The sequence below is a fragment of the Crassostrea angulata genome, chromosome 8 (genome assembly GCF_025612915.1).
Source record: "Crassostrea angulata isolate pt1a10 chromosome 8, ASM2561291v2, whole genome shotgun sequence".
NCBI lineage: Eukaryota > Metazoa > Mollusca > Bivalvia > Ostreida > Ostreidae > Magallana > Magallana angulata.
In genome coordinates, this window is record NC_069118.1 from 1909474 (window position 1) to 1929279 (window position 19806).

Consider the following 19806-nt stretch of genomic DNA (forward strand, 5'->3'; position numbering starts at 1 on the left):
GCGCATTTAAAGAATAAAATGCCCTCTTTGTTAGTTCTAATGGGATTGACGGATACAGTCAATATAAGAGTAAATGTTTAAATATAGTTAATATATATAGGATGTATGTTTTCTTTGTCTGGTTATGACAGTAGACAACTAGGGATGCCAGTATATATATATATATATATATATATATATATATATATATATATATATATATATATATATATATATATATATATATATATATATATATATATATAAAAAAGATAACACACACACAAAACCCTTACTATTTCCTAATCTTAACCTGTTTATCTTCTAGATCTGATGAAGATGTTGTATTTTATAGTAAAACCTTCTACATGAACATGGTTTCAAAAGCTTGACCTTGTATTTAGAGTAAAGATTGCAGTTTGTCACTCAATACTGTTGTTTTATCAATCATCTGTTACAATAATTAAATTCACCCATGAATCAAACCGACGTGCGTGCTGTATGATACGTTTATTTCATTAGTTCAAAAGACCATAGTTTGAACAGTTCATACAACATAAGGTTTAAGGTTTATAAATATATCATTCCTATTTTCAGAAATTGCTGCTGTTACAAAACGTTTGTCTGTTAAGCACGCTGCGTTATTGATACTCTCAATAAGAAACATCTTCGAGAAAAAACACGATTCCTTATTTTAAAAAAATGCAAACATCTTCATTTCATATTTTTGAAATAGTTGAATATTTTGGAATTAGGATAAGCAATAAAATAAAATAAGATGAGACATATACTTAGATGCAGCTCTGTTCTAGTTTTATTTTTCTTCATACAATGCCAATTGAAACCGGCAAGACGGACATATAAAATTGTGTGGAGTATGAGCCTTTGGAATGGAAATGTATCATTGATTTGGTGGTAGTAAGGAAGTTTTTGTCGTAGTTTTAATTTATTTATCAAGGTTCCTAGAAAACAAAAACAGTGTAAAGTGTCGAATTGCAATACTTGTTATTTTTGTTTTTACGATACTTTAAAATTCATTACTTGTTTTTATAAGATGAATAAATCTAAATGAAACATATACGGTATTGGTAAAGAAAAATATCCACTGAAAGTTTTAGATGATTAAATACATTGAAACTGATTCAATCATATTTGAGTAGCATTACTGTGAAGAGGATTGTGATTAAGCTGTTTAGCTATATGATTGGTACTTAACACCACAACCATTTGATAGCGATGGACGATTTTTATTCTCCTTTTTGGTTTGAAAGCATTAACGATTATGTCAAAATCAAAATAAAGAGCAAAATGCCCCGTATTTACCCATAAGAAAACGTTATTATCAGTACGCTGTTGTTATCCGATGATGTCATTATTGAACTTATTCTCATAATCTTTGACCTTTTCGTGGTATGTTGGTGACGAGCCTGCTCTTTTCTGTTTTATTTGTTTGACGTGTTTTCAGGAAGTACATATGGCGTTGTTCATGTTTAATTGATCAAGAGTACACTACGTAATTTTAATTTCAGAAATCGAAATTATTCTGCTTAAAATCAATCTAAATTATACACTAAAACCGATTAATGGTAATGATGGTAAATGAAGTATTTTATAAATGAATACATATAAATACGTAGTAAAACTTTCATTGGATGTCTAAATACACCCATACAAATTAAAAACGAGAACTATTGAGGACACATTTGTTTTTTTTAACACTAAAATATTTTATAAGTCTAGTGAGGTTGAAATCATATATACACTCTCGTTAACTTTTTGCATTGAAAATATGAGAATTGTGTTGTCCCTGAACATGCTTTTGTGTAAAAGATTGTTCGTAAATACCCAATGAGGAAGGAAAAAGGAAATGTTACGTATTTTATCATGGTATCGATGTAACACTATTGTGGATTTTAGGGAAGTGCCTAATTGTAATTGTTTTATTAATTTGAATTTTTATTCCTTTGAAATCTCAACAAAAATGCTGACACACAGCTGTTGGGTGAAATATTTCGTTTTAATACCAGTGATATTAGTGATAGCTTATTCGAAAATAGAAGGTAATCTATCTATCTATCTATCTATCTATCTATCTATCTATCTATCTATCTATCTATCTATCTATCTATCTATCTATCTATCTATCTATCTAAAGTACCGATCAGATCCAACCTAACAGAAAGTTAACCCCAACATAATCCTGGATCTACTTTCTTCATTTACCCTTGCCCCACTCCGGGTTTACTAGAGTGGACCCAGAGTAAACCGAAAGTAAATCCAGAGTGGACACAGAGAGAAAACCCGGTCAGAAGTATACCCCTGAAAACAGACGCTAACTGTGTATTCGGAATATACAAAGAGTAGGAATTACAGGCAGTAGGATGGTAGGATAAAAGACGGGTCTGCCTCACACTTCACTGCGTACAGATCAAATGCAATTTCCAAGTACACCCCGAGTAAACCCAAAGTAAACCCTGTGTAGACCCAACTTTTATAAAAAAAAAGTAATCCCAGAGTTTAGTAGGGGTTTACTATGGTTTTAGGTTGGGTATGATTGGTACTGTATCTACTTATCTATCTATCATTCTGTCTGTTTATTCGTCATAACTACTGTTCTTTCAGGGTTTTTGATTCTGAAAATGAATTTTAGGCACAACAGCCTATGTTATTCAGGGAGCCAGCCAGACCTCCACCAATGGCTCTAACGTTGCCTCCCTCGGTTGTGATGGCGACATGGACACATTCTCTCTCACCGACTCTGGGGGAATCCAGTCATGGAGCATGACTTTAAAAACGAAAACAAGAATCATATGGATCTTTCTCAGTATTGGAGCTGGTAAGTAATTTGGAAAGAGTGTGCATGTTGCTCTTCATAAGGTTTGAAAGGTTTCTTTAGAATACATTTCACTTTAAAATTACATCATACTTATTATTATCTAAAAATAGTTGTGATGATATCTTTATTGCTTATTATTTCTTATGGCTATAATATGTTTGGAAAGGAAACCTCTCGGTATATTTTGGTTTAGGGTAATCAACAATAACTTTGTTACATCCATTATTTGGGCAAGTCAATTAAACTTAAACCTAATGATGGGACGTGTCATAATAAACATGCAATTTTGATATTTAAGACACATTCTTGTTAATCTCATCATCCCAATCAAGAAGAAACAATCCATTTCTGTACTGATAATCATATTTAAATGGCACAGCAAAGTTATGTTAATTGCATGGATATACATGATAAGCATAATCCGTTATGTACAAATATCAAAACACATTATTTACTACATGTAGGTTATTTGTTGACGATGAAGTTATATAAATTGAATTCATATAATTATATCTGAACTCATCATTAATTTTGTGTGTAATATCATTACATCTTTAGTAAAGACTAAATCGTTTAAATGTCTTGGATGCTAAGATAAAAACAATTGTCGGGTTTCGTAAAATATGTGAACTCTATCTAAAAAGACTCAGCTTTTTATAAAATGTCTTAATCATTTTAAGAAACACCTCATAAAATACATATATTACCAGTGACTGTAAAAAGAATTCACGCTTCACTTTTTTTTTACATATTACATAACCACTCTTTTTACTTGATAGTTTTAGTCCCTACGCAACTATTCGTGGTTTCATGCACTTTTTGGTATGCCTTTTAGGCTATCAACTTTGGCTTAAGATATCTCTATAACAACATTTTTGGTATAGACGTTTAAACAAAAATCATCTAAAAATGATAAATTTGGACTTTGCACTTTTAACTATAAATAAGGCTCATACCTAATAATTTAGATTGGGAATGGACACATTTAAGTGCCTTTTTAAGTTGCTTTTTGAAGCTCAAAACATGTATGTATTTATAAATATTTCCGCGATACGTGAAAATATAGAACATTTAATAGAGAATATGAATATTCAATTTGTTTGCAAGTTATCAAAAATAAACATCATTGATCGATGGCATATGTTACAATTTGTCAATAAGTCGTTTGTTTTCAGTCTTAGTTGATTATGTTACAGTAATTACTTTTTGTTTTCATTTCATGCAGGTACCTACAATATCAATGTTTCACAGAATGGAACTGTACCTACCAAGTGTCATACAATCTCACAACAAAGGAAAATAAATGAAATTATAACATGCCCTTACTCAGTAAACATCTTGAATGACGGAATCACAATCAGCAATGCAGAAAATAAACCTTTGAAAATTTATGAAGTTTTTATCATGGGTATTTTGCTTGCTTCATTTCAACTATCCTAAACCTTTCTTAAGATTTATCATAAAAATACGCAAATTTATCATTTGTCAATAACAATGTTATTTCTCTAATAAACAAATTTTTAGGTTAATTCGGTAACCAATTGCGATTTGTCCTCGTCCGTTGTCGTGCGTCGTGTCACCGATCACCCCGGAATAGACGGCATTTTCATAATTCTTCTTCTCTACTCCTATACCTTAGGGTTAAAACTAAATGCATGGTTATAATATTCACGAAGCTCTCTAATAAAATTGTGAAATTCGAAGCCCCTAGATTAACTGTATCAAAGCTAAGGCATGACATATTTGGCCATGTAGTAAAAAATCATTAAATCTTAGAAAATCTTCTCTACTCACATGTACATATATATATATATTAGAAAAAAAAGCATATATATTTATGTTGTCCACGAAGAATTCTACTTAAATTGTGAAATTTAAAGCCCCTGGGCCAGGGGTTTATTTCCTAGGTGTATGTGCGAGTATTCCATATCGTAGAAATGTTTGAATTCCTACAAAAAGTACGTATCAAATCACACACATATTTGAAAAGACTGAATGCATTTGATTTCCATGACACCTTTTTTTCTTAAATTGTAAAATTTATGTCCTCTGGGTCAGATTTTCAGGTCTTAAGTAGGGGCCAGTATGGCCATTTAGTGAAAATGTCCTTTAATTAGACAATTTTCTTCCTTACTCTCATATAGATTTGACAAAAACTAAATCAATGATAATTATAGCCATGAAGCCCTCCACCGGAATAATAAAATTCGTCGCCCCTGGGTCAGGGGTTAAAGTATTGTCTTCTGTACTTTTACAGTTATGGGAGACAAACTAAATGAATTGCTATATTGTCGATAAGGTTCTCTTTTCAAATTTGGAGGTGCACTGCCCACGAAACAGCTGTTCAGGATTCAAGTGGCCGTCCTATTATTATTGATATCTTAATTTAACTGTAAAGTTTTATCAACCTGTCATAATATTAAAATAATATTTCTATAAGGGAGTTCCAAAATTGACCAGAACATGATTTTGGATTTCTCTGACACTATGGATACGGCATCGAAAGTTCTAGACAACAACTTAGAGACTTATTACAATTCAGAAGAAAGAAGTAATGCGTCGTGGTTTGTGAGACTTGATGGAGTATATCTGATTAAATGGTTTCTTATTTCTATAAGGGGAGGTAAAAACTACTTGTAATCTTATAACACGATAATATAATCTTTAAAGACTTTCAAAAAGATGTTACATTTTTGAATATTTTAAGATTTTGACACAATTTATTCAAAAGTGTCTGATTTTATTTTCAATGCTAAAATTTAACATTTATACTATGAGCTAATGATTAACTTTTGAATGTGTATTTATAAATGATGATTATGTCTTAATTAGTCTTTAGGGAGATCCCGCTGCCTCTCTGAAGTTAGGTGTTTAATAAGTCTCTTTATGTTTACCTGAGATCTCCCTAGTAGTGAAGGTAGTTTATTTGTAGTTAGTTGTTTATCTTCATCATTAATAAGTGACAATTGTCATCAACTCAGTGCTCAATTGTAGTGTTTTTAAAGGAGTAAAAAATAACAAAGCTGCAGGACCAAGATGGAAATGGTGTCCAAACATTTTAGCATAAAATAAATGGAGGACATAAATAATATTCATATATTCAAAAATGAGCTTTGTCAATGATTGAAAATCAATCGAACTTTCATATTCATTTATAACGGAAATAAAATATTTTGTATTACTCAAAGAAAGAAATAGATAAGATAATATAGATACCTATGATACATTCTTATTGTACATATTTCAGTTTTATTTCTTACTTAATAAGGGACATATGAATTGCACATCACCGTCGGAGATACTGTGGTGAATCTGTCGACACTGTGTAAAGTATTTAGTTATCCAGGAATCAGACATTATCAAACATCGGTGGAATGTAAAAATGAAATCAGAGGAGATACAATTGTTGTAAAGAAAATGGACGAGGGTTCATTGCGACTTTTTGAATTAATCCCAATAAGTGAGATATATGTTCAATTATTTTCTAATTTTTGTTCATAAATATAATTCTAAAAATTAATTTAATTACCATACAAATTTCATACACTTCGATGTGAAGATTTGTTTTGTAATTGAACCATTGAAAGTGTACAAAAGTGGGTAATTGATCAATATGGTGCATAAATGTCTAGGAAATTAATGTATAATCTAAATCATTCAAACCTCTTTCCCTAATTTTTTCAGTAACATAGTTTACACGGTGATCCTATTATAAACAAACTTACGTATTATCTAAAGATGTATGGAACCAAAATAATTGTACAGACATAATAAATGCAGCCATATTTTCACAGTTTGTTCTTCAAATCACTTTGGACCAAATTGTGCCAAATGTCGAGAGAAATGTCAAACCTGTGACTCTATCACAGGCAAATGTTCCCAATGTCAGAACTCATTTTTTGGAGAGAATTGTCAGAAGAATTGTCCAACAAACTGTCTAGATTTGATATGTGATCAAAGAATAGGAACATGCAACAGCTGTACGAATGGTTTCGGAGGAAGACATTGTGAACATCAAATTGCAGCATATATCACACCTAGAAGTTTGTACTGAACATTTTGATATACCTCTATGAAAAATGTTTGATAAACGACTATATATATATATACCATTATATGTGATGGTTGCAACAAATTTTATATCGGCGAAGCAGGGACTACATTAAGAACAAGAATCCGGGTGCATAAACAGCAAATTAAAGACCCAGAGTACCGGAAAATAAAACATGTTTGTGTCATTTTAAAAACGTCTGAAGATTGAGTGAAAGCGCTAACGTTTTACTCTGTGTTGTCTTTCATTTTTCTTTATATATATATATATATATATATATATATATATATATATATATATATATATATATATATATATATATATGCCCTGTGACAGTCCAAAAGTTTAAAGTGAATAAAAACTAAACTAAAGTCAAAATATTGCAATTTGATGAATACTTTTAGTCGTATTTTTCTATTTAGTTTTTTTGTTCGTTACCTGTAGACTATTATAGTAAACACATTTCTTTTTCTCATATTATCTTTTTATCAAAATATCTTTCAGATGTAGAAACTACTCTGACATCATTCAGTCCACCTTACAACAGATCAACAAAAAAGAAAGACGGTATGTTTTAGCTGATTTGGAAATTTTATAAAATCCAAAGTTGGTTTTGGTGTAACTTACATTGCATTTTTAAGATTTTATGCAAGAAAATAGACATGTTTTTAATTGAAGCAACTAAAAATGTAGATTTACCGAAATTGTGATTATCTGATAGTTTCCAGGACCACAAAATATATTGATAACACTGCTCAGGTCCTGTTATTCTGTATGATCGCCATCCTTGTAATACTGGTTGCTGTATCGATATACCTATTTGTTTTGAGGTAAAGCAGCATTTTTATAAAAGATCTTCATATTGTGTGCATTATGTCAAATAGCCTTACAAATAATACATTTGACACATCGGTTTTAGTTGGATAAAAAAACATTCAAAAAAGGAAGAAGTTGAGGACAATGATATAGCAATACAATTCCAGAGAAGGATCTCCACACACGAGTCTAACCTGGAGGAGATTGTGGAGGACGACCATGACGTGGATGAAGAAGTTATGACTGTAGAATACAATAACCTGACGTCACAGAGGGTATTGATAAACCAGTTCATTGAGGACTTGCCAAACAAAAAAAGTAGTGGTGCCTTGGAGACTGAATTTAATGTATGAGTCGTTATCATTTTTAGCTTACGCTTAATCATTCCTTTTCCTACAAAACGCATGTTCTCGACTCTTTGTGACGTTTTCAATAAATCTTTTTAGGATCTTCCAAACGGATTTCTGGAATCGTATTCAAACGCACTGAAAAGATCCAACAGGAACAAAAACAGATACAAAGGAATCTATCCGTGTAAATATGATATAAATAATATGAATATGAATAAATGACCAGCAAACATTTATTTTTAATGTTCAACTAAAGAAATTATAGAAGATCTTGTGAAATTTGTTTTTTACATTTACACTTACAAGAGATATTTATTCTATATTAAAATTTAAGCTTAATTAAGTTAAATAGGGTTAAAATAAATAAGGTAAAAAAAGAAAACCTTTTATTCTTAATTTTATGTTATTTCAAAATTTTGATTCTGCTTAACCATGTTTGATTCTCTTTTAAAGATGATCATAATTGTGTCAAACTCAGAACGAATGACATTGAGTGTGATAAATACACAAACGCATCCTACATACATGTTAGTATTCTATAATTCTAGTCAGCAAAACGTTTTATTCAACTGGTCTTTAGTTTGATTTTTTTTTTAGAAAGGTTCTAAAAGGAACTTATTTCTATTGTAGGGTTTAGACAAAGAACAAACATATATTGCAGCACAAGGTGATTGTTTTTAGATTTCCGGATATAAATAATTTGTTGTTTACAATGATATATTTCCAAAATGTGAATTTTGTTTTAAAAGCATACCCAGCGATAAAACAGCTAAAATTTTAGGCATTCATATTTATGGTGCATAAAAAAGTGATGTGTATGTCATTGATGCAGAATAATTGTTACAGACTCTACAAATTTAATAGCGTATAATCTTATTAAACATCATGACATTAAATCTCTAAACTTAATACCTAAAACTATACAAAAAGCAGCTCCTAAAATACTAAAAACCAATTAACAGTTTAATTCCCTGTCTTATTTGTTCTCTTTATAAATTGTTTTATATGAAATTCTTAGAAAGGTAGTGTGCAGATCTGCAACCCGAAATTGTAAGGACAATTTCATTTAATAAAAAATAGTGTCAATATGATTTGTTTATAAGGTGGAATGCTTCACTAACATTTCATTTTATGGACATATTATTAAGGTAAAATTGATTCTAAAACATAATATTGTTGTTCAAAGAAGGATTTATGCTCTAAATTATTTTATATTTAGTGCCTTTCATGAGAAAGTTGAAATCTGTTTTGGTTGCAGAAATCACACTTTAGTGATTTAATTTATGTCGATAAATGCATGATAAAAACATTTAAACGTCAGGAGAGATGTGTTTTATAGAGAAGAAATGTTAGAAAATCCTTTTAAGAAAATGGACTCAAAACAGAATACTTTTTTTTTAAAGATACATTGCTAATTTACAAGCACTTGTTTATACAGGTCCTTTTAATCCAAAAACGCTAGAGGACTTTTGGAGTATTGTTTGGCAGAATGATTCCAGCAAAATAGTTATGCTTACAAATCCCTACGAGGGAGAAAAGGTAAATGACGGAGAAAAAATAAGATCAAAAGAAGAGAATATTATTTACTACATTCAAGAAGAGTTTTATTCTATAATTAAAATCATTTTGATTCTGTTCTTTGAAATGAATAAAAAACTTGCAAGCATACAGATAAAAAAAAAAACAATGACACGCAACTCTGCTGAATCAATGGAGATTTGTATGTATCAAAAATGAGATGATTTGATAACGAACAGTTTTCAAATCAAAAGTTCAAAAGGAAAAATACAGAAGAGGAGCAGAGCAAACACGGACCTCTAAAAAAATAATAGTATGATCAGATGCAATCGAGAAGTAATCATCCTCTGCTGACCGGTCACATTTAGACTTCCTGTTCCTTGAAAAAATGACAGGGACATTTAATCTTTCCGTTACAGCGACGTCGAAATAAGTTTATAAGAAAAAATACGATCAAAATGTATAAAAATGCAGCATGTTTTGCATACTGGTCTCTTCCGTATGACCATTGTTGTTATCTTCTGCTAGCTGTTTACACGATGTTTTCTGGTTTTTTTTTTTTTCAAAACAAAAGAATTATAGCAAGGGCAATACCCCTAATGGGAATTTAGATGTTTTTCCTTGAAATGATATATATTTTTATCCAAATAATTTCTTTAATTTAGATAACACAACGCTTATCTTAGGAATATAAACAGGTTATACAAAGAACTTTATTCTAGGAAGTCAAACAGACATTGTGACTTTGCGTTCAAGAAATATATCCTCAAGAGTTATAAATTCTAAAACTTTACATACACCAGTAGATTAAGGTAGCAGTAGAATAATTTTTGGAAAGTTTAATGAAAATTGATAACGATCGCTTTCCTACAAATTTTGGTGCTTACAGAGAATGGCTCTTAGAAAAAATGTTAACATACATATGTTTTAGATGAAGTGTCTGAAGTACTGGCCGGACACCGAGCTAGAAGTTGGTCCTTTTATCCTTACATTGGACACAGAAGATGTCCATGACCAATATACACTGCGATATTTTGTTGTCCAATATCAGGTCTGTATCTGTATTTGGTAATTGATCCTTTTTGTGGATGCTCTTCAATGTTTTTTTCATCACCACCGACAGAAAAAGTTCGCAAAAATACCTGTTGGTTTCATGGTTTGTAAACCTTATTTAAAGGACATGTTTTCAAAAAATGTCAAATTTGTAACCCCTCAAGTAAAACAATTGGTAAAAAATCAGACAATCCTCACTTTAAATTGCATTAGTTTTTTTTTTTTTTGTTGCATTCGAAAGTTTTATAACATGACATTTCATTTTTATTGGTAAACAATTAAAAACAGAAGCAAGAAAAAAGGGTAACGCAATTCCATTTTACTTCTTGGCCTGACAACTCCGTTCCTCAAGATGTGAGGCAACTAATTTTCTTCAGAAATTTGGTCAGAAATGAAATTACATCTTCAGATGGACCTATGGTTGTGCACTGCAGGTATTGCAAATTTGTTCTTTTTATCTTTAACTAATAAAATACTACACAAACCTGGAACTAGCCCAAAAAACATTCAAATGTCATATTTTTATATTTTAATATTGACTATGTCTATAAAAAATAAGGCAATGAAGGACAAACCAAAGCCACATTACTCCTGTTAAGGTGTACATTTGTAACTAGTACATGTACCTATGTTAAACAAAATAATTTACCACAAATAAACGACAGGCATATTGAGCAAAAGTTTGTCTTGATTTTGTTTATTAAAACATATGGTATGTAGCTGCGAAGAAATTGAAATTCATTATTATTAATGAACCTTTTTATAAAACAAATCAACATAATTCTATTCAAACATTTTGTTTGAATGTGAATCGTACCGATATTAATTTTCTACAATCAAATTTGCATTTTTAATTAAAAAAACCCGGCTCAAACGATTTAAAAAATTTTCGATTCGAAAATGTATGCATCCCTACTTTGAAGTGTCGTGTTAATTTGCGGAAAAACCTACAGAATATTAGCGTTGTAATACAAATGAATTTTTTTTCTTTTTTTGGATTTAGTGCCGGAATAGGAAAAACTGGTACGTTTATTGCCCTTGATTATCTTCTTGAAGAGGGCGCTGCTGAACATACAATTGACGTCAAAGGATATATTATTGCTCTCAGACGTCAAAGAGGGAAATTAATCCAGACATTTGTAAGTTATGACATATTTTTCAAATACAAAAAATTAATACGTAAAACATTATTTTTTGAATAAAAGATAGAAAACCTTTGCAAACATGTTTTTTATGGTTTCATTGTCTTTTTAAGGCTCAGCTTATGATAATAGGAATATACATACAAGACATATCAGAATATATATATATATATATATATATATATATATATATATATATATATATATATATATATATATATATATATATATATATATATATATTTCCTAAATTCATGCAAACTCAAATTTCTATAAAATAACCTCCAAAAACAAAAACCAAAAAAGAAAAACCCACTTTATAGATTAAGTAAAAAATTGAAATTTAACCAAGGTATCTTGAATTAAAATCGTTACATTTAACCCAGAAAAAACTTCAAAATCAATATAATTTAGATTGAAATAGCAAATTTATGGCTTTAACTGATCTCATTGTATCAACAAAAACGAATATACCATAGATATGAGGACAGCTAGTTATATAAATGTCCAAGTTTGGACAAAGGTTTTTTGATTGGTATATATACCTTATTTAACGCTAATTTTTGTATGTTGGAAACCGGTTTGTCAGTATGATGAAGTGTAAAAAAGATACAATTGTGCCCAATGTGACAAATTATTCAATGGTATTAATTGGGTACTAAGTTTATTTAAATGAAAGAAGAAATTGATATTTTTTTATGATCTTTATAAACGATTTACGAGGACTAATAAAAAATACGAAGACTTTTGCTATAGCTATTTTACTTAACGTCATATTATCACTAAATTTGGTGGACATAGTCAACAATAGTTTTTAATGTTTTGAAATCAGAATGTTAAATTGTTGCTTTATTTCTAAGAATTATTTTAAATCTAATCTTGCAAAAACGAGGTCACGGCGCACTGTCAAAATATGTGCTATGTCAACTATAAACTATAAAACGTCGAAAGTAATGTTTCTGTAAATTGAGCGCAAAACCAAATAATTTGTAACATCAAATTAAACATTGCCATAGTATGGATTATATGTACTAAATATTTCCGTGATGTGTTGTTTCGTTCAAAAGAAACAGTTACTAAAGACATGACAACGAGTTGTCTACAAAATTACTAATAGATAGTATGAAAATTCTCCTACACTTATATATATACTTTTATGACGTTGACAAAATAATTTATTTCTTCATAACTTTTCGTACGAAATAATAAATGTTATCAATATCAATAAAGATATCGACCACCATTTGTACATCGCGAATGTTACTCCTTTTGGGTTTCTTCAACTTAAAACATTTTTTGTCTCTGTTTTTTTATTTTGTCTTTGAATGTTATAGCTCACTAAATATGTCCCGATCCCGCTTTCGTATTGACTTCTTGATAAAATACTAAAAAGCTTACGACAGATAACACGTGATAATGAATATTTCAAACTGAGGAATCTATAGCCCGTACCGGAATGTAAAAAACAAACAATGAATACTTTTACTACGGTTGAATTAAATTGTATAATCTTAATTATTTTATCACGTGTATTTTAATGATAACACAAAAATTTTCATTTTTAAACATGTTTTATATACCATGTATTTATCGTTGATTATAGACACGTGTTTGTAGTGGGTTTTTTTCTGACAAGAACATGTAGTTGCTGAAAAAATTATATGTTATTAAACGATGAGCAAACCACATTATAGCGGACAGTTTAATTTTAGTCCCTTAAATTAGGAAAATAACTGTTATTGTCTGTAAAAGAGACCATGTATGTTAAAGAATTCCTTGTTTCAAATTTGATCATAGAAGAAATAACAGCAAACAGCAACAGAATTCACCATGATTTTGTCATATTTTCAGGAGCAATACAGATTTCTCCATGACGCTCTAGTGGAGGGATTTAAAGATATTATTCCGATTTTTAAAGGACTGCTGTAAAAAAAAACAGAAGAAAAAAAAGAAAATGAATAATACCATCAGTCTTACCGGGGTTGATTTTTTAAAAGTTGATCATTTTAGTTAAAGAAATATGTTTTAATGTGAATGTAAATTTTAACGGAACATGTATACACAAGTATATATTCAAACACATCTGTTGTATGAAACAGTATCAAATGAATTGACAAATTCCACATGCTACCTCTGCAAAAGCATAGTAATATGTATTTTGAGAGATCTATATTTATAGACTAAGTAAAATTTTGCAAATGAACTACAAAATGCCTGCACAGGAGTACTCGCTTACAACTTTGGTATATCAACGCATGTGTGATCATGTCCGTTAGGTATAATTGAATTTTAACGGATAAGGTATTTTTGTGAAATTAATCAAAAACCGACTTTCTTTTTCGATTAATATAAATAGCAAAAATGAGAGAAAAGTGGTGGACATGGATAGTTTTGATCAAAATATATACTTGCAATGAAAACATATTAAATGATTACGTTAAGAGTGAATATATTAACTGTATATAACAACTGTGAGCCTATTTAGAGAATACATAGAAGTTAAGATGTTGAATAAATAAAATGAGTCAATTCGTTTCTTTAGTAGGCGATTTTAGTTTTTAGCTCACCTGAGCTGAAAGCTCAAGTGAGCTGTTTTGATCACATTTTGTCTGTCGTCCGTCTGTCCGTCCGTCTGTCTGTTCGTCTGTCTGTCCGTCTGTAAACTTTTTACATTTTGAACTTCTTTTCTTAAACCGCTTGGCCAATTTCAACCAAATTTGGCACAGGGCATCCTTATGGGAAGGCAAATATAAATTCCAGAAATGAAAGACCGATCTTCATTCAAAGCGAAGAAAACCTCGAAACTGTAGAAAAAGGGGGTGCATTTTTAAAAATCTTCTCAAGAACTACTGAGTCTAATTCAACGTAGTTTAGCATCAATCATCCTTATGGGAAGCAAAATTTAAATTGCAAAAATTAAGGGCTAATTCTGTTTCAAATTTGAGTAATTTACGAAAATAATAAGACAGAGAGAATGGAATCAGCTTAACTTCGGGCTCGATATTTCATTTATCGAAAACCAGTCTATGTTAGAAGCAGCCATCTTGAAGTTGAACGGAGATGAATTTGGTTGTTGTGCAACAGTGTACGTGCGAAGGGTATATTTGAAACATCCAAAATTTAGTTGTGCCGTTTATGTGAAGTAAATTGAGGATAAATATTTCAATGCGTTGACATTTTCATTTGTGACGGTGGTTTCAGCTTGCTTTGCTTTTCGTTTAGCATGTTTATTTGAACCGTTGTCTTTATTTTTTTATATGATGAAAAATAAATTGTGTTTCTGTCTTTGTTTTAGTGCATTTTTCTCTTGTTTTTATTTTTTACAAATTTCTATTTACTAACTTGAGAGTCAAGCTTTAAGTTATAGGCAAGACACAGAGCTTTGCGCACAATGCTGCTGTATGTTTGTACACAAAGCTGAGGTCATGCTTAAGTTCATTTATATTGTAAATTCAGCTATGCTGAATAAGTAATACGGAAGCCCGTTGGTGCCACGTAGGAAAAATATTTTATCTGGCGGCCGCCAAATAATTATTTGGCGGCCGCCACATAATTTTCTGGCGGCTGCCACATAATTATTTTGCGGCCGCCGGATAAAACCTGGCTTCCTGATGCGCGCACATGTTTTAATGGGAGCTTTTTAGGGAGTTGTGGATACACTCTTATTTATTAGTTTTATTAATTATTTCTGAAACTTGACATTAAATATCAATTGCAGAGCTTAGGATTTTGAAAAACTGGTTGAGTCCAATGTACAGAAGACTTTGTTGTTAGAATCTAGAATAAATTTTATATTACTTTGTGCCTTGTATTATACATGTATGTTGTAATCATGGTATTTTAGAGTTGATTCTGAACTTTTAAAACTGAACTAAACACCCGTTCAGGAAATCTTAACATTAAAAAACCTTAACTTGAGAGGAATTTTATGTAAACATGTATAAGTAAAGGAACGCACTGCCTTCTATATGTTTTAATTTTGGTATAATAATTTACCAACGCAGATTTAAGTCAGCTTTATTGACCACGACAGCTAGTACAGGCAATATTATCACGTGAGCAGACCCATCTATGACTTTATAAGGATAAACTAGGATAAGTGTGTACTAGCATTCGTGGCCATAAAAATGAAACTATTTAACTGACTGTGTTGTTAAACTCTTATTCCAAATCACATGAAAGGCAGTACAATAAAAAGACCGTGATCGGCCACAGTCTCTCTGGGTAAATCAAAGTACTGAGAGTACTGAAAGGCGGGGTCTTGAAAGTTTGAATTTGTAATTGTTCACGTTTTATGTTCCAAAAATTATGAGTTTGAATTAGTTGTTTCAATTTACATGTAGTATGCTAAAATTCGGCTTTTTGCAATTGCCTGATACTTTGTCATAATTTTGCTAAATTCCGACCGGGACTGTTCTTCATAATTGTAGAAATGTCAAGTTTCAGAAATAATTAATAAAACTAATAAATTAGAGTGTATCCACAACTCCCTAAAAAGCTCCCATTAAAACATGCGCGCGCATCAGGAAGCCAGGTTTTATCTGGCGGCCGCCAAATAATTATGTGCCGGCCGCTTAAAAATTATGTGGCGGCCGCCAGATAATAAGTGGCTGCCGCCAAATAAAATATTTTGGCTGATTAATAGAAATGTCTTACTAAAAGGATGATATGCTGAAACTATTTTCAGGTGCCCCTTCTTCAATGATGAATTGCATAAAATGTACACAAATTTTTGATAGCTTTTGAAACACAAGTAAATAGAAACGACGTCTTTTAAACAGTTTCTATAGTCCTGGCACATTATTATTATGAGGATAAAAGCATTATCGGTGTTCTTATAAAATTATTGCAACGGAAAATCATCTTTGTTTGTGGACATTTGATTGGGCCTTGTTACATTAGAGAGACATGCCTGCCAATACACAAATTTGAATTATAACTCTTTAACATATTTGACAACATTTTTCAGTTAAGTTTATTCATCAATCAAGTGAGTAAGGATATGAAACGTCATACGAAATGAATTCATGTCTGGTAAACGCCAATCGTTTATAATGGAGAAGGCATATTTAATTTTTCAATGTTTTTAATTTGAGGAATTGAGCGCATTCATTCTGGTGCACTGAGGTACACTTTTCTTCTTTCACATTTAATATTTTTTAAAATAAAATACAATTACTATAGTCTGTCCCAAGTTATTGCTTCCATCACTTGTTAATGATTTTTAATAAAAATACACATACCTGTGAAAGAAGTACAGTTGTAATTGATGAAATGGAAAATATCGAAAATATCTTCATTGACAAATTATCCCTTTTCTCTCATAAAAAATTACAGGGACGAAAACAAATTTCTTACGGAGATGTATAATGGGGAATGTTTACATCTTTTCTCCATTCGGAAGTACCCGGGATACCTCGCGCAATTTTTCAACGTTATCATTCGGGCTAATTAATGGGTGATGCAATGCAAAATCCCTGTAGACTTTTTATTTTGGGATGTGTATTGAAACCTAAAGTGGTAGAGGGGGCGTTTTAAAACAGATAATCTGGACATTTATCATATTATTGGATGAAAATAGTTTGAGCACAAAGGTATTTATTATGGGACAGAGTTTAGTAAGCAGTAGGGGGAGAAAATGTACCTTAATGCTCTCATGTATTTTAATCGTTTTATAAAGTGTTGTGGGGGGGGGGGCTAAAATAAAGGGAACTTAAAGTTAACCGTGAACACCAAATGCAAATTTAGTTATTTATATTGCATATGATTTTATTTTCGGTTAAAATGGTATTCCATAAAGGAAAATATGTCAAAGATTAAGTATATGCAAAAATAAGTGTAAAATTCGTATATTCATTTTTGGTTAGTCTGCCGGGGGGCCATATTTCACAATATCCTATATTTACAATTGCAAATATTTTTCCTAATATGAACCTATAGAAAAGCGAAAACGTTCAATTCTGTATATTTAAAATTGCAAATATTTTTCCTAATATGAACCTATAAAATAGCAAAAATGTTCAATTCTGTATGAACTTTTTAATGACGTCACAATGATCATAGCACGCGCTTATCACTTGTCACTTGGATTATTAAATAACTTAAAATTTCGGTAATTTTAACAGTTCTGAACGATTTGTCTTTTTTCAAACATAAATATAAGTAATAAACAGCAATGTTAAAAAGTTCTAAGGGATATGAAGTTGGTTGGTACGTGATCAAATCTACTGAGAAGCCCTTTGCGCTTCACAGGATTTGATCACGTGACAAACCAACTTCACATCACAGTGAACTTTTTAAATTGCCGTTTATTTTATTGAACGCCCATATAAAGCCAGTGTAGCTTAGGTGATCGATGTGGGCTCATTGGGCCTCTTGTTATACTCACTCACTTGCGAAACACGACCTCTGGTGAGAGAATAGAATAGAACTTTCCAGAACGAGGTAACCAAGAACACGGGTTTACTAATTTACAAAAAGTGTAGGACAAATTCATTATGCATCGCGGGCAGATACCTTAAATCGGAATTCGATTAATACAAAAAATGAATAAATTGGAACAATTAATGCGAATTTAGTATTAATGGAAAGATCTTTCCAGAACTGGGTGCCCAGAAACAAGTTGACTAATTGACACCACGGCGGAAAGTGTAGGGCCATCGGGCAGATACTTCGAATCTGACAACTGCATGCAAATGGATAATAATGCATAATCTAGTGTGTTTTAATTTCATACTTTTTATACCACGACAGAATGGTTGTAAACCGTAGACATTATTTTGTAAACATTAACGATTAATGAACAGATTATTGTATTCTACGTATGTATGGATAAATGATGTATGCTTAAAATTGGGAAATTTAATGAGACCCCCTACCCCTCCAGATTGTCTTTTATCTGAACTTCTTATTTGAAACAGTAATAGAAATAAATTTTGAAAATTGACCTAAAGAACCAAATTTAGAGAGAGGAGAAAGACACAAAATACTCATTCACTGATGAATAAATACAATGAAAAAAAATATTTTCAGTCAGCTGCAACAAACAGGAGTAAGGCCACGTACATGCATATATTATCCATTTAAGTCTGGCTTTTCATCCCTGCCCTCTCCTCTAAATATGAAACAATGCAGTTTGTTTAAAATTTCAACTTAAAAAAATAAGATAAACATTAAATATTTCAGTTTATATATATCTTGAATATCAAATATTTATTTTTTGAGTGTCTTTGCCTGTGATAAAGCTACGTATCGATTTTGTTCTAAACAGTCCAATGAATTAAAATGACGTATAATATGGGCTCAAGTGGGGTTTGCTTATTTATATCCAAATATTTATCGTGCAATTGCTGAAAAATTATAGATATAAGTAAAAAAGAATCATTCATTAAATATAATGAGGTAGTTATTAGTGTCGGGGCATGATCAAATCTATCATTAAGCCCTTTTGGCTTTATTAGGTCTTTCCACCTTTCAGGTGAAAGACCTCTTGATTTCTTTATGTTTTATATCCTTTTTTTTTTTTTTTACCTCGAAGTCACTTCTTTGTTATTAGAGTTATCTAACCTATTTAAACTATATGTAATTACTCAATAAAAGTTATGATACCAATAGTTATGATACCAATTGACCCTGTGTCGAAAAAATCCCAGTACTTACAGCGTTACTACTCTTTGAGAAGGAAATGCTTGTAATCGCTACTCATCTGAAACCATAAGGTAAAGAGATTTGGAAAATTTTAAAAATTGAACTTTAACTTTAAAACTTTCTACAACTTAAATTAATATCTTTCGTTGGCAAGGGTGTTAGTGCGAGGGGGTCATTGGTGTGGGAAGAAGCCGAAGAACCCGGGGGGAATCCACGTGTCCAAACGGTTGATCGCCATATCGTATCACATACAACCACTGTTGATCACGATGATCTAACTCGGGTCGCAGCGGTGAGAAGCGAGTGCATTGACCACTACGCTACTTGGACACCTTTTGGAATGTTCACCAATGTCTTTAGTACAATCAAAGGGTTCTTAAATCTATTCATAGAGACTTCGGACTACTTGGGATG

General features: G+C 31.1%; 1 protein-coding gene across 1 annotated transcript; it reads left to right on the forward strand.

The window, feature by feature from the left end:
* Positions 1 to 518: 518 nt before the first annotated feature.
* LOC128158535 (uncharacterized) lies at positions 519 to 14663 on the forward strand. Its single transcript, XM_052821410.1, has 17 exons — positions 519 to 2039; positions 2630 to 2815; positions 4041 to 4223; positions 5256 to 5438; positions 6084 to 6275; positions 6610 to 6858; positions 7371 to 7433; positions 7588 to 7696; positions 7786 to 8029; positions 8129 to 8216; positions 8486 to 8559; positions 8663 to 8699; positions 9471 to 9571; positions 10482 to 10601; positions 10892 to 11037; positions 11607 to 11742; positions 13597 to 14663. Exons 1-17 carry the CDS (start codon positions 1847 to 1849, stop codon positions 13672 to 13674), a joined length of 2382 nt encoding a protein of 793 aa, XP_052677370.1. The 5' UTR covers positions 519 to 1846; the 3' UTR covers positions 13675 to 14663.
* The last annotated feature ends 5143 nt before the right edge of the window (positions 14664 to 19806 follow it).

What these genes read in the sequence shown, in the direction of transcription:
- LOC128158535 (XM_052821410.1), top strand. Translation starts at nt 1,847, where the DNA reads ATGTTACGTATTTTATCATGGTATCGATGTAACACTATTGTGGATTTT. An exon ending in TTTTGAATTAATCCCAATAA is followed by an intron (nt 6,276 to 6,609) that starts GTGAGATATATG and finishes ATATTTTCACAG; the next exon opens with TTTGTTCTTCAAATCACTTT. An exon ending in ATACAAAGGAATCTATCCGT is followed by an intron (nt 8,217 to 8,485) that starts GTAAATATGATA and finishes TCTCTTTTAAAG; the next exon opens with ATGATCATAATTGTGTCAAA.